Here is a 21,972-nt window from a genome sequence, read left to right on the forward strand (position 1 = left end):
CTCCCTTCACAGAAGGTAGTCCCTGGGCTCCAGGGATGATGTGCAGGTAGAAATCTTAGGAGAGTTTATTGTCCTAATAATGCCAGCATGACACTGGGTGTCGCACTGTGGGTGAAAGCACTGTGGGGTCCCCAATGTGTCTCCAAGTAGCCGACTTTTAAGAAGGTTTTATTGGCCCCAGTGTACTAATATCTTTTCCACTCTCCTGGTTTGGCTTCCTTTTTATCACCAAGACAACCTCCATTTTGTAGGGATTCATCAAGGCAACCTGGAGGAAGGCTCTGACAAATGTTCCTGTTATAGGTGCCTTAGCTCTTCCCTCCATACCTGATGGAAATCACTAGGATTTAGCACTTCCAAATTATATATGTCAGCTGAGATGTGTGCACACGTGTCTGCATTTGGCAGTGACAGTGGTGTGAGAAGGTAAATGCATGGGTCATATTCCAATGTAATGGCCCAGACAAAAAGAAAATCATGGGCGAACACAGTTATTTGGTTCTGAAGAAGTCCCATCCAATCCTAGGTCTGATAAGGAGAGAGGAGAAGGAGCAGATGCCAAGTTTTCTATTCTTCTGTATTCCTTCTAAATCTGTTTGAATATTAAACCTGTCTGGTTAATATTCATCTCTTGAAATATTGGGAGATATTAACTTAACTTAAATTGTGACTGTGACTCTGTGTGTAAATTATCATAGATGGTGAAATAGCAATACCCCCTTCTTCACAGCATAATCCCGTCTCAACCGGCACCCCATTCTCTCCACCATTATGACACATGCCCCTCTAATAAAGTGGCCCATCTTAGGGGCACCTGAGTGGCTCAGAGGGTTAAAGTGGCCCATCTTTATGGAGATGGGGGACTGACCTTGACCATCAGAAGTGTTGGTTTTCAGAGGTGAGTCTTGTCCTCCTCCTGCCTTGGGCATGCAGTACTGCCTACATGTATCATGTGGTCCCTTAGGGTGTTCAGGACTCAAGAGAGGACATTAAGATGATTCATCTCATCCTGGATTCTTGGTGCTAAGGATTTCCTGCTTCATCTATCCCAAGAAGAACCACTCTGAGCACCCATTCTGGCATCCCCTCTCTACCCTATGCTGCACCAGTCATAACTGCTTGTGGGAAGGTAGAGCACCATTCGAGGAGTGGGGAGGGATAAAGGAGGAGGCTGGTTAGTGCAAGCCTCTTGTCCCTTGAGCTAGGGCAGTGCTTACAAATCTCCACTTGAGGGCACTGTGATCACAGTATTGCTTCAGTGTCCCCTTCAACTGGGCCCTTGGGCTGGTGACCAACTGGTCTACCTCTTCCTCAACCTTTCAGTGTGCTGGTTGAGAAATGAGAACATTTCCATTTTCCTCAAGCATGGAGGCCTTGAGGCAGGTGACTGGCATGCCCATTGTCTCTGCATAGAGACAACATTGAATGTCCTTGGTCACTGGGGAGTCACGTGAGTGAGAAGAGGTGGTCCCATCTCTGCAGGGATGGTCAGCTTTCTGGTGCTGCCAGTGCAGGGGTGGCTGTTCCAGGTTAATCTGTGATTGGTGGGAAAGAGCCTGGGTTATCTTCCTCACAGGACTGAGGGCCTGGGTGGAGAGCCCAGCCTAGGAAGCCAGGCCCGAAGTAGCAGTAGAATCCTGTCTTCCTGGGGTCATCTCTGTATTATTTGAGCTCAAGAAGACCTATCATTCCTTCCCTTCCTGGAAAGAGGATAGAAACGAGGGATAGGCTTCACCAAGACCAAATGGAGTCCATATTCAGATTGTGAGCATTTGGAAGATGGCATAGGCCAGCCTCTCGAGGAGCAAACTGTGCCCTGACAGTCCTGAAGTTCTCCGCCCACTGACCATGGCACCCCCACACTCCAGGGCCAAACACAAAACCTCAGTCATTCCATTTTCCATCAGCTCATTTCCATAAACATTATTTCATCCGATGGTACCATAATCCTCCCCTTGTGTATGTGTGCATATGTATTATGCAAGATCCAAAGTCACTTGATGCCACGAGGAACATAAAAACTCTGCATAGGGCAGAAATAATTTGCAAGGCTGACTTGGGTAAGAGTGTTCTCAAATGAACTCCAGTGGACCCACAGCTTTCAGAGGTGCATGCAAACCCCCCTTTGAAGAGCTGTGTAACAAAAGGCCCTGGCTGGGTGCATTATAATTTGTTCCAACTAGTTCCAAGGTACTCATATTTTCAATGATGTGAGGAGAAATACTAATGTCACAGGACGTGGGCATTGTGCTTAGAATAAATACACACACAAAAGCTAAACGTGGGTATTTTGGATGTCTTGTTGGGGAGGATGTAATTGCATTTACCTTACAGAACACTTTGAAGTGGGAGACTGACTGTTTTATATAAAGGTAACGTTCCCCATCAGCTGATCTACCAGTTGCAGAATTCATGCAGGATCAATTAATTCCCATGTGGAGTAAAATCTGCCTTTCAAGAAGGAGGATGTCATCCTTTTTTTGGATGTTTAATTAAGCACTGACTCACCTGTAAGGATGATGTACTGTGTTCAGAGGGCCCTGGGAGTCCCCCAGGCCTCCTGTGGGTCTGGGCTGCTGAGCATCGTCCCCTACTCCTACCCGCTGTGTACCGCGGGGAGATCTAGGTGTTGGGCTGGTATCAGCTTCTGCACAGGCCTGGAGCTGTCAGACTGCAGCATAATGAGAGCTCCCCACCCTCTGAGCCTCATAAACACTGGAGCCTGGCTGGGGGGTGGGGGAAGTGCCACATGCCACGGAGGATGGGTTGGAAGTGGTCCATGCTACTTCCTACCTAGGGTGAAGTGTTGCTCTTCAGTTTCTCCCTGTCCCAGGTTGGAGCGCTCAGAGCGGGTGCCTTGCACCGGCCTCCCGGCTGGCCCTCCCTCCCAGCCGTCTTGTCAGGGATGGCTTGTTCTCCGTCTCCCCCACGTCATTCACATTTCTCCAGACCAGGACTGAGCTGGTTCTGCTTCGATCCAATATTCCCACTTTTCTAGGGGTCCTCGAGGCCCAAGGGCTGCTGTGTCAGGTGACAATGGCCACAATTTAGCTGATATAAGGCTACTGGACTGAGAGTCAAGAGAGCACAGAGGAGAAAAGGTGTGAGGAAGACCAGCGGGACTGCAGGGCTGGCAGGTGGGTGGAGATGTGTGTATGGGGATGGTTACTGATGATCCGCTTTGGCTCCCTGGGTCTCTTCTTGGAGGCCAACTCATGCTTGGACACCCAACCACAGGTCTTAGGGCACGACATAATGCCAAGCCAGGCCTGGAGGGGACAGTGGGGATGCAGGTGAGGGTCACCAGTAAACTATGTAGCCTCCCGGTGTCTATTTCTTCTCTTCTAGAATTTCTACTCTGTGGATACTGTAAGGTGCTTCTGCCCCCTTTCTTCCTGGGCCTCTAAGTAGCTGGGTAAAGCATGCTTATTTCCCATTTTATTTTTCATTATCAGTCAATTCCTTAAAACTCACATTTTGTGTTGTTCACTGGGATCTGATTTTTATTTATTTTAAGAGATTAATTTATTTCAGAGCAAGAAAGAGTGTGGGAGGAGGGGCAAAGGGAGAGGGAGAGAGAGAATAACCAAGCAGACTCCCCACTAAGCTTGGAGCCCTGTATGGGGCTCGATGTGGGGCTTGATCCTAAGACCCTGTGTCAGACCTGAGCAGAAACCAAGGGTCTAATGCTGAACCAGCTGTGCCACCCAGACGTCCCTGTTATCTGCTTTTTAAAAACATACCATAGGATTCCAGGTGAGCTCCCTAAGGACATACACAGAGATAAGGTTTTTAGCACAAAAATTGTATCTAAAGTTGACAACAGGGTAGAGATGGTATAGAATCTGCTTTATTAAATCTTTTAAATGTATGGCATTTTCTTTCTAGCCTGCTTTCACACAGAGCAAGATAGAGGTCCGAGCCTCCAGTTTTAGATTTTGATCTCATTTATTTTAATTTACACTTGCTTATCCTAGTGTTTTAAAAAATATTTTATACTAATTGCAAATGCATTAGTTAATTAACTGCAAATGCATTAGTTAATTAATTGTGGTATGCAGTAAATGGGAAAATAAGCATTTGTGTACCCCACTTCCTGGAGGCCCCTGCTTATCTCATTCTTTGTGTATGTGCAGGCACCCTAAAATGCATCACCCTGATCATAGTTCATCCTTGGAGCTGTTTTTTTTTTTTTGTTTTTTTTTTTTTTTTTTAACATGGCAAATACCAAGGGAGATTTTCAGAGGGAAATTTGTAGCTCTACAAGTTTATATTTAAAGGAAAAAGGCTAAAAATCAATGAGATAGTTGTCTTACTTAGAAAAAGAAGAGCAAATTAACCCCTAAGAAGTGTGGAAAGGAAGAAGTGGTAAAGATAAACTCAAAAATTAGTATAATTAAAACATTACAGAAGCTGACTCCTTGAAAATGATGAAGTCCTGAAGAGATAAGCCAAGGAAAAGGAGAAAAGGCATAAATAACCAATATCAGTTTTCTTCATCAGGTCCTACAGACTTAAGTATTGTTAGAGGGCTCTGGGAACAACTCTCTGCCAATAAATGTGAATGTTTAGATAAATTAAGTGAATTCCTTAAAATATACAACTTATCAGACAGACACAAGAAGAAATAGATTCTGAATTGCTTTATAATACTTTAAGAAGTTAAGTTGGAAACTGAAATCCTTCCCACAAGGAAACTCAATTTGCCTGTAATGCTACCAAAACTTTTTAAAGAAGATATAAAGGTAATTTTGCACAAATTCTTACAGATAGAAAAAGAAAGAATTCTTTCCTACTGATTTAAAGAGGTCTTGATATGAAAAGGCAACAAGAACATTGTGAGAGAAGAAAATTATAGAGCAGCTTTATTTAAGAACATAGCTGGAAATATTCTATGCAAAATATTAACAAAGATAATACAATTATTATAAAAACACACTTCAAATGCAACATTTTACTTGACAATGAAAGGCTGGTTTAACTCTCAAAATGTGAGTTACTACACGTGTGTCAGAACAAGTAAATTATAATATGGTGGCAATGAGACATAAATGGACAGAAAGATTGTAGCAAAGTATGCAAAGAATCAACTAGCTGTTGCATAAGACGCAAAGAATCAACTAGCTGTTGCATAGGACACAAAAATGTGTAACCACAAAGAAAAAATTGATACGTTTAGTTACATTCACATTAAGAACAACTGCTCATCAAGACCCCATGAAGGCAGTGAAAGGGTTAGATGGAGAGTGGAAGATGATATTTGCAGCCCACGTACCTGCAAACAGCTTCTTTCCAGAACATAGAAAGAACTCTAAAGCTGGTTAAAGAAAAGATAGACAACTCAGCAGAGAAACAGGCAAGAGACTTATCAGGCATTGCACAAAAGAGTAGATCCCGATGGGTTCCTAAACATATGAGAAGGTGAGCAACCTTGACAATGAGCAGGGATAAGGAAGGTAAAGCCACTGTTTGGTGCCATGATACCCACTCCAGAGGGGGGACGACCCAAAGGGCTGGCAACACCATGTTTGGGAAGGTTGTGGAGTGGCATGGGGAGATCAAGACGGCTTTCTACACCTGAGGATGCTCTGGGGCAAGCAGCTCTGAGCTCTAACTGTTTACCTAATTCATAAGCACTGGGTCTTGCATCTCTTAGGATAAAAACCTTGGCACTCTGGTGACGTTTACTGTATATATGCCAAGGACATTGTGCTGTGATATTTTGGGTGCCTTCTCCAGGATGCATCTGGAGGAGGTGTGGTGAACTGGGCCATGGGTCTTTTATCTCAGGTGTCCCTGATGACTCTCACAGGTGAAGGTTTTACAGATCTCTGTCTCTGGGCTGCTTCTGTCCTAAGGGCAGTAGGAACTTAGAGCTAGAAGGATCCTTATCTCTTATGGAGCTCATCCCTGTCTTTTATGTATAAGGAAACACACATGGCACCCAGGGGCCCACAGAATGGGTCCCAGATCACCCTGTATTCAGTTACCATCCTACTTCTCTGAGTCTCAACCTTGGTCTTGTGGTATTGGGGAGGAGCTCTGTGACTTTGGGAAGACTATTAACCTCTCTGAGCCCTGCTGGTGAAGTGGGGATGACTGGTTCTGGTTTTTGGTGGAGGTGCCCTTCCGGCAGGTGACCGACCATGCCTCAGCCGCGGAACCTTACTGTCGCTCCCTGCTCCAGGTGCAGCTGAGTGGGAGCTGTGGGAGGTCTGCTCAGCCTTTCCTGTTGTGAAGAGTAGGAAGCGGATGTTTTCATGGCAGACTCACTCGGTGTAAGCTCACCACCCCCACCCCTCTGGGGCCAGTATCACCTGCCTGGGGAGCTCCCCATTTGCTGCTTCCGGTCCCTGCTGCAGCCCAGGGTGAAGCGTGAGGATCTGGGAGGTGTGGTGCCCTCAGCTCAGTGGAGGAAATGCATGCTTGCGGGAGGTGTGTGTGTAGTGTGTATGTGCATGTGCATGGGGATCTGTATGTGGTTTGTGGGGAGTATGTGCATATTTGTGTGTATGTGTTGATATGTGTGTTTATGTTCAAATGTCTGTGTGTCATGAGCTGTGTGTGTTTGTGTGTCGTGTGTTTGCATGTAGTGTGTACATGTGCTGTGTATATGTAAGTATGTGTGTGGCTGGCTTGGTCCAAGGTCACTCAGCTTGTTTGTGAATTTGGACACAACCCAGCCCAGCCCAGCCTGTGCTGCTTCCCAAGAAGCCACACCCCTTCCCCGGCAGGCTGAGGGGAGCCTGAGGAAAGGTTGGATAAAGCAAGGCCGGCCAAGGACTCTGGAGATGGAGCTGGGGTATCCAGGAGGCAAAGCACGGAGGTCTACTGGACCCCCAAACTAGCCCCCAATAAGGAAAACAAGGTTGCATGAAAGGCTTGGAGATGGAGGGTAGTGGGGGGACCCTACAGAGAGTTCCAGGCTTCTCACCTGACCCTTTATTTCACACTGGCCCTGAGAAGGTAGGAGTTTCCCTTCCCTAGCTCTCTTTTGTCACAGCATGGCACCATCGTCTCACGAAGGTAGAGAGAGACCTCCGTTAGAGCACCTGCTCTGCTGGGCGGGCTCTATCTGGGGCATCTGAAGCAACCAAAAAGCAGGTGATATTCACCGAGAACACAGGTGGTGCCGGGCCCCCTGGCAGGTGCATCGGGCACAGCTGGGTTTCCTCTCCCAGCAGCCCAGTGAGGCAGAAACTGAATGCATGCCCACGGGGAACTCGGAGAGTGCATGGCCAGTAGAGAGCTGGGATGAGACTCTGCCCTTGCCGTGGGGTCTGCCAGGGTCTTTGCTTTAAACCACTAGAATTAACTGCAGGGATCTGACTTCTAAGACTGTAATCCCTAGGCCGAAAGAAAGAGTGGGACTGCGCCTGGCTGCCACATGGAGGAACTAGGCTTGTTGCTTCAGGCAAGAAGACGGCAATCTGACAACAAATCAGAGTGTCGGGGAGGCCAGAATGCACCCCCCCACCCCGACCCCTGGACTCCCATTTCCCTCCCCAAAGTCCACTGGGAGAAGCTGACTCCTGAACAGCTACAGGGCAGCAAACCCTAATGAGTGCATCCTATGTGCCAAGACCCCGAAACACACTGTCTTAGGTAATTACATAGCCACAGAGGAAAAGCAGCTGGGAAGAGTTAAAGCATCAGACAGACCTGCCACTTCCACCTGGAGTCTCAGATTCTCCATCCGAGAGGGGTCCCTGCAGGGATGAAGCCTGATCCCGGAGGTGTGCCCCGGTTCTTGGTCATGCACCCGCATTGTGCGATCTGGCCTTGCACGTTCATTGCACACCCATTTTACTCAGTCTCTTCCCCCACTCAACTGCAAAGCAGCTCATTCGGGTTGTATCCCGGTGCTGCACATAGCAGGTGCTTAGTGCAAGACTTGGAAGTTGAGCAAAGAAGCGCTTTGCTGCGTCTGTGAATTCTAATGAAACGGAATTGTTCCAGGACTGTGCATCCACAGGTGATTCTAATGGAGGGATTTTGGGGGCTGGGAGCCACTGCTCCAGGCCAAGGTCCTTTTGGTTTTCCAAATCTCACTGCCCAGGTGGCTGCTCGCTTCGTTCCAAGTCCAGCGTCTCTTATTTCCTCCGCTGTTGTTAGCATCACCCCATGCATCTCTTCAAGTCTGGACTTTCAAGGACATCGGAAGCCACTTCTCTCAGAGGTTTGGGTCCCCTAGTGTCATTAGTGGCTGAAAATAGTGTCACTTTTGTAAAATAGCCCTGTGACGCCTACCTCCATGACTGCCCTTGTGTTCCATGTGGACATGGGCTTAAGAGCCTCCAAACAGCATGAGAGGGTTCTAAACTTGCTAGTTCCAGATGGAGGTGTTTGTGTAAGCCCCAATGGTCTTGGGGACGCCTTTTAGGGAACGTCGTGTAATCAGGCTTCTGAACCTGAAACCTGCTCCTTCATCGGGGCAGGCTGAGTGCAGAGCCACCAAGAGATTTCATTCCACTTTAATCAGATCCCATTCCATAGAACGCTCCTGTAATGAGGGTTAATGACATTAATTACTGTCCCCTTCACTTAAGAACACGCTCAAGAGGAGCTAAATGTCACATAATGGCCCAGGAATAGCTCAGGCCCCAGCAGACTCCCTAGAAGAGCCTACGGCTCTTCTTTCTGGCAGCCCCTCCGCCCTCCACTGCACACACCTCCTATTTCTCTTTCCTCACGTCATTTCTCCCAGTCTCTGCTGGTTAGAAATAGGAGGTTGCTTATTGCTGCATCACCTTTCCCAGAAACTTGGGAGTTTTACACTGACCACTGGCAGGGTCATAGCTTGTTATCCACTGGGCAGGTGCCCAGTTTTGGAACCTGCCCCATGGATGATAACATAATTGGCACTCTCCTGCGGGACAGGTGCGCTGGGTACCTTTTTCTTTTTCTTTTGATCTTTCTCCCTTCTTCCCTCCCCTCTCCCCTCCCTCCCTCCATTCCTTCCTTTCGGTTTTATTTATTTGAGAGAGAGAAAGAGAGAGAGAGAGTGAGAGAGAGAGAGAGAGAACAAACACAAGCGGGGGGCGGGACAGAAGCAGAGGGAGAAGCAGGTCCCTGCTGAACAGGGAGCCTGACATGGGGCTTGATCGTGACCTGAGCTGAAGGTAGATGCTTAACCAACTGAGCCACCCAGGCACCCCTGGGCACCTCTTCCGAGGGCAATCTGGTGAGAGCTACTCAAATTTAAACGTGCAGGTAATTTGGTTTGGTAATATTGCTTCTAAAAATTTATCCTATGGATTTTTTTCTCCCATACACACCGAGAAAGAAGAATGTATAAAGGTATTCATTAGTCACTGATGGAACAGCAAAAGGGTGGATATAATCTAAATGTCTATCGGAGACTGGTAATGCTGTATAAATAAATAATTGTTATATTTGATCTATCTATCCATCTAAATTTTGCTGTGTCCATAAAGCGGGGCAGTATGTAACTGACATAAAATGAAGCCACTCTGCATGTGCAGATATAAAACAATACCCAAGGTATATTATTCAGTGAAAGGAGCAGGGGGGGGTGTAAAACAATATATCTGTGATACATAATTGTGTGGGTAAAAACACTGCGGTATACGTATGCGTGAGCATACCACACACATGTACACATTTCTTGCCACGCATCCGAAGCAGGAGGCGTGGTGTGGATACCATCTGTGCTGGGCTATGGCATGCCAGGCTCCCACGGGGGGCCACTTGTGCAGAGCGGGGGACTTCTGTGAGTGGGGCGGACCTTGCTGGGGTGGGAGATAGCCTTGTTCTTGGGAACCTGGAGGTGGAGCTGCCTGGATCAAGCCATGGGGAAATCAAGGGAAAATCTAGTGCTGTGAGGGGCAGGAGGCCATAGTTTGGGAGGAGACCGTGTGACCACAAAAGATCCCATCTCAGTGTGAGTATGCCATGAGGAAGAGCAGGGGACACCGGGGAGGTAGTCAGGCTATCCTTACCAATTATTCTAAAGCTGGACTGTTGAATACGTAATCACCTTAGCCATGTTTTTAAATCAGCGTGAGAGAAGAAATCCGGTTCCTCAGTTGGACCAGCTACATTTTGAGTGTTTTGTAGCTGTGTGAGACTGTTGGCTACTGCTGTGGAAGAGCGCAGACCTGGACCCCCATTTTGATCCTTGTGGACTGTCCTCCTGGACAGGGGCTGCTGGAACGCATGTGTATGTGTTACACTTTTGCCATTTAATTATTATTTATTAAGCCTTATCAACACAAATTTGCAGGAGTTCTGGACAAATGGGCTTGTCGTCAAAGATCAAGTTTGTGGTCTTGTCTACTCATAAAATGTTAGCACTATTTCTTTACCATTCTCATGATTTTCCCTTTGTGATGGTGCAGACAGATCCTACTCTTGTAATGAGCTTCAAATGCTAGAGTGTTCAAGTCCCTTCTTGGGTCATAACCAACAATCTGGTTCATAGCCAATAATCTGGTTCCCATGCTAAGTGACACGAAGGGTCTTGGTGCCACCGTCTAGGACACATGGAAGTTGAACTGCTCTCTGAGGTTGGGGTGGAAAGTCTGCCCATCTGTCAAGCCACTTTGGGCCTTGGCCAGCTGCAGTCTGAAGTGGGTAGTGTGGGGCAGGCCAGCCATCTGTGGAAACCACAGTTCCTTCTGGAAGAGGAGGCAAGTCTGCAGCAGGCCAGTTGGAAAGCCGAGGTCATTTATGAATGCAGACTCAGGAGACTGCCTTATGGTGTATACAAAGCAATCCCCAACACACAGGCCTGTGGCTGTCTCTGTCCTAATCTGGGCCTGTCTCCCATGCAGACACCAACTGTGGCAGGGGGGACGTGCTGGGAACCAGAAGACTCCCAGAAATACAGGGCACTGAAGAGGTAACCTACTAGGAACCAGGAAAAACTTAGAGAGATAACTTGGTCTTTAGAGAAGGAGATTTTCCAAGCTTCTATGCTGTGACCAAAACTTTCAGATAGGGTATTCCTAAATTCCAGATGAAATTCAGTTAAAGTCTAGGGCAACTAGGTGCTGTAGTCTCTGAGTCTTGGTTTCAGCTCAGGTCATGATCTCAAGGTTGTGGGATCAGCCCCATGTCAGGCTCTGAGCTCAGTGTGGAGTCTGCTTGAGATTCTCCCTCTCCACCTCTCCCTGCTTGTGCCAACTTGCTTTCTCTCTAAAATGAATAAATACATCTTTAAATAAATTAAATTTCAAATAAATGCAGTCTGCTTCTTCTGCTGGCATTCCCACTGCAACTTAGAAACAGGTTACTTACCATCTTCCACCAAACAAACTTTCATCTTCATATAAAATTTAAATTTATCTTTTGACCATTATTTTTCTGTTCTTTAGTTTTGTTCTTATTTAACGTTTCTTGCTTCTTCATTCGGGCTTCCTCATTTCCACATCTACCCTATGTTTATGTAGTACTTTTCCTCTAGCCATTGGCCTGCTCATGTTCCTGCACTTCTCAAGAGCACCAGTCTGGGAGGGAGGATGATTTTAGTCCCGCTGTCCCATATGTCCACTGTGTGACCCTGGACTTAGGTTCCTCCATCTTCAAAGTCAATCATTCATTACGCCCAGTGTGGAGCCAACCATGGGGCTTGAACTCACAAACCTGAGGTCAGAACCTGAACTGAGATCAAGTGTTGGATGCTCAACTGACAAGGCCACCCAGGTGCCCCTAAACTCACCAATTTTAAACATCTTTTTTGGCTCCAACAACCAAATTACTGAGTCGGTTCAAAGACAACAGTTTTTATTCCATTATATGAAATAGATTAATAGAGCAAAGAACTAATGTATTAAAATATGTGTAAGATCATACACAGTATATATGGATTAATAAAAAGCCGGAGTGCTAGTGACAGACTCAAATTACTTATAGTTGTCAAATTAGAGTATTTTCTAACTATCACATTGTAAATTTGTCAACTAGTACTGATGAAGTGGAAAGACTGTGTGTAGAGTGGATTTCGATTACACACAAATTTCACACAAACTGAGAAACAATTAAGAGCTCTAGAAACAATTGTGATGGACATCAAACTTGGTGTGCAGCCTCCTACAGACGTGAGTGAACACAGGGGCAGATGAGCTCGGGGCATCGGCCAGGGTCTTCTTCAGACAGGCAATGGTGAGCCTTCTCCCCGGCAGGTCAGGTCCACCTCCATCCCTGAGACACTCAAGGATGGTTCCTCAGAAGGGCATTACTTTTTCTTCTTCTCCTTTTTTCCCTTCTTTTCCTTCTTTTTCCCTTTGTCCTTTTCTTTTTCAGTGTTCCCTCCCATTAGTGCCAAAGCTCGCTTTTTACCCATGGGGGTTTTGGCATACCAGTCCTGAAACAGAACAGATGTTTAGGAAAATATCAAAATGGCACATATTCAGGAGAAAGAAAGGAAAAGTGAACTGGGCAAAAATTGGAAGGTGAGACAAACCATGAGAGACTGTGGATACTGAGAAACAAACTGAGTGTTTTGGAGGGGAGGGGGGGTGGGGAATTAGGTGAGATTGGTGGTGGGTATTAAGGAGGGCATGTATTGCATGGAGTACTGGGTGTGGTGCATAAACAATGAATCTTGGAACACTGAAAAAATAAAATTTAAAAAAATGGCATGCATTCACTGGAATATTCTTAAAAATAAAGAAAAGCTTGCTAAGAAGGAAGGGGCAAGCAGCCATCAAACTTTGGACATTTAATGTATATTTAATACAAATTCTTTTTTCAGGGAGTTTTCCAACCTGTATTTTGACACAACTTGAAATTTCCACCTCAAGGAGTTAACAGTTTGAGAGAATCACAGTCCAAATCTAATGAGCAGGTCTTCCTTTCAACATTACCTGTCTTTCTGGGTATCCTATTCTGTCCTGAGGGCATGGGCTTTCTTGGTAACGTGAATGACCCTCTGTGGTTCACATGTGGGCATCAGAAGTTGGACTGGTGGCCAAGTGGGAGCCATGGGAGGCCACACAAACACTGGGAGGGGGACTGTTGAAAACATGGCAGAAATACTGGAGCTGATATACCAACAGAGCACCTCGTGGTTCCAACTGGCCCTGTGAATGCATTTTCCTCAACCTTCACTTTTCATTTGAAAGCTGAGAAACATTTTAGTTTATAAACTTTATAGTAGTAAAATATTTCACTGAATGACTGCACTACAAGTTGTTTATCAATTCTCCTATTAATGGACATATAGGCCATTTCCAACTTTTTGTTAGGAATTTGTATGTATTTCCTTGTATACTTAGAGGAAACTTCTCTATGACATATACATAGAAATGGAATTCCTGGGGGTGGGGTAGGACATAAGCTTCTTCAGGTTTTTTTTTTTTTTTTAAGATTTTATTTATTTATTTGACAGACAGAGATCACAAGTAGTCAGAGAGGCAGGCAGAGAGAGAGGGAGAAGCAGGCTCCCTGCTGAGCAGAGAGCCCAAAGTGGGGCTCAATCCCAGGATGCTAGGATCATGACCTGAGTGGAAGGCAGAGGCTTTAACCCACTGAGCCACCCAGGTGCCCTGAGCTTCTTCAGTTTTACTGGTATTTCTAAATTGCTCTGAGTGGAAGGCTAGCTCAGTCTTTTTAAGTCTTAAAGTGTCTTTATTGTCTCCTGTCTCTTGGGTGCTAGTTTAGCTGGGGATAAATGTTAGGCACACAGTTACTGTTCCTCAGCACCTTGCAGAAATGATTGTGTTGTCTTCTGGAACAGATCTCTGTCAAAAAACTGCAGGACTGGGCGCCTTGGTGGCTCAGTGGGTTAAGCCGCTGCCTTCGGCTCGGGTCGTGATCTCAGGGTCCTGGGATCGAGTCCCGCATGGGGCTCTCTGCTCAGCAGGGAGCCTGCTTCCTCCTCTCTCTCTCTCTCTGCCTGCCTCTCCAACTACTTGTGATTTCTCTCTGTCAAATAAATAAATAAAATCTTAAAAAAAAAACCTGCAGGACCTCCCCATTGTTTCTTTGTAGGCCATCCGGCATGTTTGAAGACTAGCTTGTTATCTTATTCAAAGATTCACAGTAATGTATGTTTGTGTGGATTTTTAAAATTTTTTTCTGCTGGTCACTTAAAGTTCATTTTTAATCTAAGAACGCATGTCTTTAATTCAAGAAAATTTTCAGCAAATCTTTCTTCAAATAATTGCTCCTTTGATATTTCTTCTATTATTTTCTTCTAGAGCTTCCATAAGTTAGGTGTCAATGTCTTCAAAGGTTCTTAATTGCAGTTTATGGATTTTATCTTTTTGGTTTTTCTGTACTGTCTCCAGAGGGAGTATCCTCCAGTCCATAAATTTGCTCTTTGACAATGCCTAGTCTAGAGTTCATACTGCTTTTATTTTTGCCATTTCAAATTATTGTATTTTTAATTTCTAAGCTTTCTTTTGTGATTTTTCCCATAATTATTTCTTCTTATTCCATTTCTGGAATGGAATGTTTCAACACTTAGTGTACATCTCTATTGGAAAGGACACCTTCATTTATTTCTTCCAACATCTGAATGAATTATATTAATTTAAACATCTTTGTCAGGCTGTACTAGGCACTCGATTTCCTAACATGTTTTGGAGTTTTATTTTCAGGTTCCTTTTGAGTAGGAGGCTCTGTTTTGTTCTTTATCTTTCTCATTATTTGTCTGTCCCTTGGTACTGCTTCTAAACAGTCCTCTAAAGCCAGATGCAGAAGCACATCTTGTAGTGATGCTTTGAAGTTAATGCTCCTTGGTGATGTTGACATACCACAGAACTATTCACAGCAGCAGCAGGTATTGCCTCTTCATCCTCTATGGCCCTAATCTCTTTCTTGTTTCCTAGTCTTGACTTTTCTCTATGCTGCAGGCCAGGCACATGGTTGTCCCAGTGTTTGGGATTTATCTTTGTTTCTGGCACTTGGGGATTATTCTCATCTTTCTTTTCACTTTGGCTCTGTTTTCAATGTAAGATGATGAACTCCTAATTTACTGAGACACAGTATAAAATATGGGTAATAAAATTGCCTTAGGAGGATGGCTTGAATTTCAGCTCTGTTTGCTTTTAGCTGTGTGACTAGGAGAAGTCACTTTGCCTCCCCCCCACCTTTTTTCCTGCTGTAGCAAATTACCATGAACTTAGTGACATAACAAAAAAAAAAAAACCCAAAACCATTCATTGTTCTTTGGTCCTGAAGTTTGAAAGTCCAAAATGGATCTCACTGGGCTAAAATCTTGGTGTCTGCATGCTGTCATCCTTTCTGGAACTCCAGAGGACAATCCACTCCCTCATCTTTTACACTTTCCTGAGACCACCAGCTCTCCTGGCTTGTGGCCCCTCCACCTTCAAGCTAGCAACACGGGGCTACTTGGGGTACAAATGGGTCCTTTCCATGTTGCTAACTTTCTGGTTCTCTCTTCTGATTCCCTCTTCTACTTTTTATCGTTATGTTGGACTCACTAGTATAAATAAGGATAATCTATTTTAGGTTCAGTGGATTAACACATTTACTCCATCTGTAACCTTAACTCCTTCTGCCATGTGACCAAACATATTTATAGATTCTAGGGACTGGGCTGTAGACATTATTGGAGGGCCATTATTCTGCCCGCCATACCTGTCTCTGTTTCCATTTGTAAAATAGGAAGACTATAAGGTCTAAATGAGTTACAACAGCACCTGGCAGAGAAGTAGTCAATAAGTATTAGCTAACATCATTATGATTATTACCATCATTATCCTTAAATATTTTCTCCATCATGTCCATGAAGCAGGGTACTATGTGTTTGGAGAATCTGCAAGATCCTAGTCTGCACATTGTCAGAAGCACAGTTAGGTCCAATTTCTCAGAGAAGAAATGATTGGAATGAGCACAAGCAACTTCAGCCACAGTATCACATTATTCACCAGCATCAAGTGTCAGCCCATCTATCCATCTGCTCTATAAATTTGCCACTAAAAATGTTTATTGAACATCTATTTGGGGCCGAGTGCTGTACCAAGCTCCTTAGCTACAATAAGAAGCAGAAATTGATGGGGGAGGGGACTGGCAGTGATGGTGGAAAAATGATTTAGTTTGCTTAAAAAAAAAAAAGAATAAAATGATCAAATAGGCCAAGAATGGAAGTGAGAAGCATGTGTGTTCTCATTTCAGATTATACCATGGTAGCATTTCCTTCTCTTGAATAGTGTGATCAGTTAGTTACTGGACCTCCAGTACCTAGAACAGAAAAACTTACACAAATCACTTTGGAAAGTTAAAAACCCAGCTAAGAGAAAGCATAGGTTTTACTACCCCAAACCCAGCTCCTCAGAATGAGTAGGAAAATGATTATTTTACAAAAGAAAAAAAAAAATAGGAAAAGAATAGGTTATATCACAAGAAGAGGGTAAACATTTGCAATTAATTCTAACAAGGCTTAAATAGTTAACAAGAACATTAATTCAAATCCTTGGCAAAAACTCCAGCTTGGAGTTGGAAATATTTCTTTGCTGTTTTCCTAGACCCTTTTAAGCAAAACTATAGCTGATGGTCCATATCTGGCCTGCTGGCTGTTTTTGCAAATAAAGTTTTATTAGAACACAGTCATGCCCATTCATTTACATACTGTGTATGAATGCTTTTGTACTATGATACAACATTGAATAGTTGTAACAGAGACTGCGGAGCTCTCAAAGCAGAAAATATTTGCTCTCTGGCCCTTTGTAGAAAAGTTTGCCAGTTCTTATGCTAATTTTTGTGGGAGATCAGTATTGTGACTCTTTTCCAACTTGTACTGAAACATCAGCAGCAAAGCAGGAGGGAAACATGGTTTTTAGAGTTGGTGGAAAGTGATATATTGCAGCAGGAAATTTTCCTAATCTTAAGCAGGCTTCCAGATGCACAAGGCTTAGATGAGAATTCTGATACTTTTTCTGATGATTGCATGGCCAATGTTGTGGTGGGTATAATTGCATGGATATAATTTTCCTCTTGTTTTCTCAGTTGGACAAGGAAACTGCCTCTAGGTCCAGAAAGTGAACACCGTCGTATTCATTTTGATTAAAAGGAGTGTGAGGTGTGCCTGTTGGCCTGGGCATCTAGGTTTTCATGGTGATTTGCTTGGATAAGGCACATAGCTTTCTGCAACTTCTTTTCCTCCTGTAAAAGAGGGATTTGGAAGAGCTGGTTCTCAGTTTCCTCTAGATCTAAAAAATTCTCTGAACATCACAGATTATAATAAAAAAATTAGAAAATCAAATTTTGGTGAGTCCTCTTGTGATTCCCTATTGCAAATGCACTGAAAAATGAAGCATGCCACAGCAAATCTGGGACAAAACCATCATGGGCTTGAAATGCACTATTTAGAGAATGGTTTTCTTTCTGCACAACTTGTTCCATGACATGAAATATGAAGTAAAATCCAGTGACCCAAGGGGAAGGTGTGCATACATGTATGTACGGTGTGTGTGTGTGTGTGTGTGTGTGTGTGTGTGTATGTGTGTGCTTGTGTGTGTGTGTTTGAATCCAGTGGTTTCAAAACTACTATTTATTTATTTTAAAGATTTTATTTATTTATTTGACAGAGATCACAAGTAGGCAGAGAGGCAGGCAGAGGGTGGGGGGAAGCAGCTTCCTGCTGAGCAGAGAGCCCGATGTGGGGCTCGATCCCAGGACTCTGGGATCATGACCTGAGTTAAAGGCAGAGGTTTAACCCACTGAGCCACCCAGGCACCCCTCAAAACTACTATTTAATTCTGCAGTTTGGCTGTTAATTGTGGTCACAGACCACAATTTTTCCTAAATCTTGGAAGACATGTTTTACCAGCAAGGCTGGCACGAATTTGTGATATAAAATTTCAGGTTTCCAAAATTCATTGTATATGACAAATTCATGAAATTCAGGAACCAGAGGGAGGAGGTTATGTGACAAGTGTCTGTGGCGAAGAACTGACCACATAGGTGTTCTGTGTACCTTAAAGCTCTCCTCTTCCTCCTGGTACACAGGACTCATGCTGGTTAGCATTGCGATAAACTCTGCTGCCATGAGTGGTTTGTAATTTTGCTGCCGGATTCTGCGGTCTGTGAGCACGCCTTTAACCACCTCGACTATGTGTCCCTGGGTGAAACCGTCGGTGATCTTTGCCAGGCAACTTATATTCAAGGCATTGGTAATGATGCCTCCGTTGCGTTGAATGATCTGTTTCCACAAAACTGTTGCATCCAAGATGGTGGAAAAGACACAGAGAACAAGGGTCACCACAGGGAAAGCAATATTGTCTCGTTCTTGGTACAAAGCTGCAGGTCATCAAGAAAGCAATGTGCAGGGGGAATACTCCAGTTTAATTGTAATTCAAATGATCAGAAAGCCACAGAACTGAATACTTTTTTCCCTCTGAATGATTTCAACTCTAAGACCTGCATATTGTTGGCCCTGAGGTCCTAGACCCACAAAACAAGAAAAAAAATGAAACCACATTCAATATAGTTTTAGTGTGGTATCTTCAGAGATGTTCAAAATCTTTCAAGATTGGAAATTCAGATAGGGTACATATGGGATCTCTGCAAAGTTCTCAAATACTCTGCAAAATTATATTTTGCAAAGTATTTTTGAGTAGGACTTTGACTTTTTTTTAAACTTATAAATATTTTGTGCATTATTTTTATATGTGGGATTGGAATTCAGATTCTCCATTCATCATCACTGGGCTCAGTTCCCTTCAGGTGAAATTTGACCCTTATTCTCCCCTTGCCCCCCAATAATTGTAAATAGGCAGCGGTCTACTGAAATCCCATGGGTGGGTGCTCAGTGGTTCTCTGGGTTAGTGGGACCTGGGATGACAGAGAGATTTCTCTTAGAACACAGGGATGTTGTGAAAATGAATTTTGGAATTACTGAACTTAAGAGAGAGAACGGACTCTCACACAGCATTTGTAATAATATTAAACTCAGGGAATTGCAGGCATTCCACAGAGGGGGAAGTAAGTGAGAGTCACAGTGGCTTGTTTCATTGTATCTAGACAGTAAGAAAGGTGAGACTTTGCCAAGGCCACCTGTCTCCTAGCTGTTCTCAGTGCTGGAGTGCTGGGAGGATCTGGTCAAATGTTTCTCAAGCATTTTGACCTTCTTCGAGGGATATTTGAAACAGTTTTTTTTTTTTTTTTAAATGACCATTACTATATAATCTGGCACTGTTGGATTTGTTAAATGACTAGCTCATCCAAATACATTGATCCACAAATACTTGATAAAATGAAAAGGAATAGGATGACCTCCATGTGTCTATGAGCCACATCACAGAGTGAGATTTTGGGTCATGAGTCATTTTAACAATCCACCTCCACCAGAGTGATGGGGGTGGTGGTCCTTGGCCTTGTGGTGAGCCGAGTTGCTGGCAGGCATATTACTCTGGGCCATACTGTGTCTATGTGTAAGGTTATGTATCAAGGGCCACGTGGGCCACCAAACGGACCTAAAGCAACATCTAACCCCCCACATCTACTCTGTTACTTTCTTGGTGGGTGTGTTTGAGCTTGAATTCATCTTAGGGTTCCCTATAAAATGCGAGTAGAAAGATCTGTTCCTCAGGCTGCTGTGACAAATAAATACAAGAAGGCAGAGAAAGGGATCGGAAGAGCATTGACCTAGCATACGGCGGGCAGCTTACTTTCTTGTAGTTGTGTCACTGTTGTTCTTGTAATTATCATTAGTAATTCCATTTTGTATCAAATTTCCCAATTCTCATTAAAGCATAAATACAGAACATGTCTAAGAATATATCTGTACAGCCTAGACATAACTGAGGTTGAATCAGAAATTAGAAAATATAATCCATGGGAAAAATAAGAAAAATGACCAGGCAGCATTATCCCTTGGGATCTAATGTGCCCCAGCCCAGATTTATAACCCTGAAAAACAGTATGTCCAGGTCTGCATGGTGACTCTGGAAGCTGAGAAGAGAGCATGCTTAATGCTGAAGCACAGGGCACAGTTCCCCCAGCTGAGGACCCAATTATTTTCCCAGGCTGGGAACTCTGAGAGCTTCTGACCTGGACATCCAGGCAAGCTTCTTCCCAATGGTGTGGACGTGAACCAGTGGGTAAGCAAACAGGAAGGGTGAGGGCTCCCAGAAACCAATGCCCAGCTCCCATTCCTGCCTCTCTGCTAAGCTGCAACAGTCACAGCCACCCAGCCTCCCAACACAAGAGGTCTCTCTGTAAGTAAAGATTCTTTAGAAGCAGAGCAAAAAACTATAATTACTCTGGTTTAGCAAGTATGTGGGAACACACTGTTGATTCTTTAAAATGTATGGTACTTGATGCTTAAGTGGACTTTTGGCCAAGGGTCCTCATAATACACACATCATTGATTTTCCCCCAAAGCTCACCGTTTGTTAATGGAGGCGCAGTAAGGGAAAACGTGGAAGTGGCCACTGCTACAGGGGGGCTTGGCCACTTGCCCAGTCTCCTCAAGATCCAGAGAATGAGGAAGAGAATCACTTTGACTTCTCATATGATGAACTAGACTTCCTTTAAAAGAACAGCTTCTACTGCTTCTAAAAATCCACCCGCGGTGGGGTTAGGATGGGGGTCAGGAGCAGAGTGAGTCACAGCCTGGGGTGGGGACCGTGGATGTGGGAAGCCCACAGTGAGCTCTGGAGCACAAGCTGCCCAGTCTTTGCCCAGCAGGGCAGGTGGAGAGGACGAGAGAGAGCATAGGAGAATAGGGGCTGGCTGTGGGGGTGTTGGGGGTGGTGGGATCGGTGAATGGTGTGTGGTAAAGGGAGCGGAGGGGCTCCAGACCAAGTGCACAGACTCCTCACCTCTTCAGACTAATCTGCATTCTCTTTCCCTTCTTTAGACTGAAAAGAACCTGGTCTTTGAATCTCCTTTTCTGCTTTTGATGTTCCAAATGGATTCTGTCCTGGCTCTCAACTGTGTTCTTGAGATGACGTAGTATCTTAAAATTCATTTGTTATTTGTGATTTTACAAAAGCCCAGGAAGTGATAATAGGATTTGGACGAGCTTCTGGCCTCTGAAGACCAGAATTCTAGAAAAATCGGAAGATGTGGACTGAACTCATCCGACCAGACACTGGGTCTGGGGTGGAGGTCTATGATAAATTGGGTTATTAGTGAAACAGACCCCCAGGAAGAGAGGCGAGAGCAGGAAGCATTAGGAATGTGGGGAGAGGAGGCCCAGAGGGACTTCTGGGGACTAGACGAGGCATTAATCAACCTTGCGGGTGGATTTTCTTTGCAGACATTTTGAAGGAAACAGCTTGATTTGGGGAAAGAAGGTAGATATTGAATTCTATTTGGTAAACCTTAAGGATTGTGCTTCCTCGTTCTGACCCACCCTTTCCTTCTCAGCTGTTACTCCCCCACCCTGCCTGGAGGGATTTGAGACACGGGAAGGTGAATGTTCCTCAACACCTCCCTCACTCTGCTGCTGGTAGATAGATGGCCAGGCAGAGGCCCAGGTTATGGATTTGCAGCCCATGCTTTATGGGCTGGAAGAGACCATTTTTGATCACGGCAAAGACAGGAACAGTCTTTCTTTAAGACGAATGTCCTAGCCACCATGGCTATGAAAACTTCAAGGTCACTGGAGGAAATGCTGGACAGCAGCATTGTGACGTCAGCAAGAATGGCGACCTGAACAAATCAGCCACCATGGAAGACATATGTGAGAAGCCTGTGGTGTAGTGGGCAGAGCCTTGGGCCCAAGCAAACCCCTGCCTGCACGTTTATCATCTGCCCGCGGGTGAGGGGATGCTTTCTCCTTCCTCCCCTGTGATGCTGCCACAGGGAGATTCAGGTTGGAATCTGTAGTATGATCTGTGTCCTTACGGATGCCTGTCATTTTAGCAAAACAACACAACTGTCCTTGTTGTACATCAATAGCTTCATTTTTAAAGGGCCTGTGGTTTTGTCAAATAATAGAAACTATTCAATCCAAAGTCAAGAATAATGCTCTGTTCCCCCCAAATTAATGACACCATAACTTATTCCATTAAGAGAGCTCAAAATACATAT

General features: G+C 44.6%; 1 protein-coding gene across 2 annotated transcripts in view; it reads right to left on the reverse strand.

Moving 5' to 3' along the window:
• Positions 1–11,731: 11,731 nt before the first annotated feature.
• The window catches only part of IQCA1 (IQ motif containing with AAA domain 1), a 148,578-nt gene continuing 138,337 nt past the window's right edge, over positions 11,732–21,972 (reverse strand). For both annotated transcript variants that reach the window (XM_032355253.1, XM_032355252.1), the window contains 2 exons: positions 17,909–18,147; positions 11,732–12,328 (listed from right to left, as the gene is read on the reverse strand). In XM_032355253.1, the coding sequence (XP_032211144.1) occupies positions 12,200–12,328; positions 17,909–18,147 (368 nt within the window). In that variant the 3' untranslated portion in view covers positions 11,732–12,199. The remainder of the gene's footprint in view (positions 12,329–17,908; positions 18,148–21,972) is intronic.

The sequence above is a fragment of the Mustela erminea genome, chromosome 8, assembly GCF_009829155.1.
Source record: "Mustela erminea isolate mMusErm1 chromosome 8, mMusErm1.Pri, whole genome shotgun sequence".
In the NCBI taxonomy this organism is placed as follows: domain Eukaryota; kingdom Metazoa; phylum Chordata; class Mammalia; order Carnivora; family Mustelidae; genus Mustela; species Mustela erminea.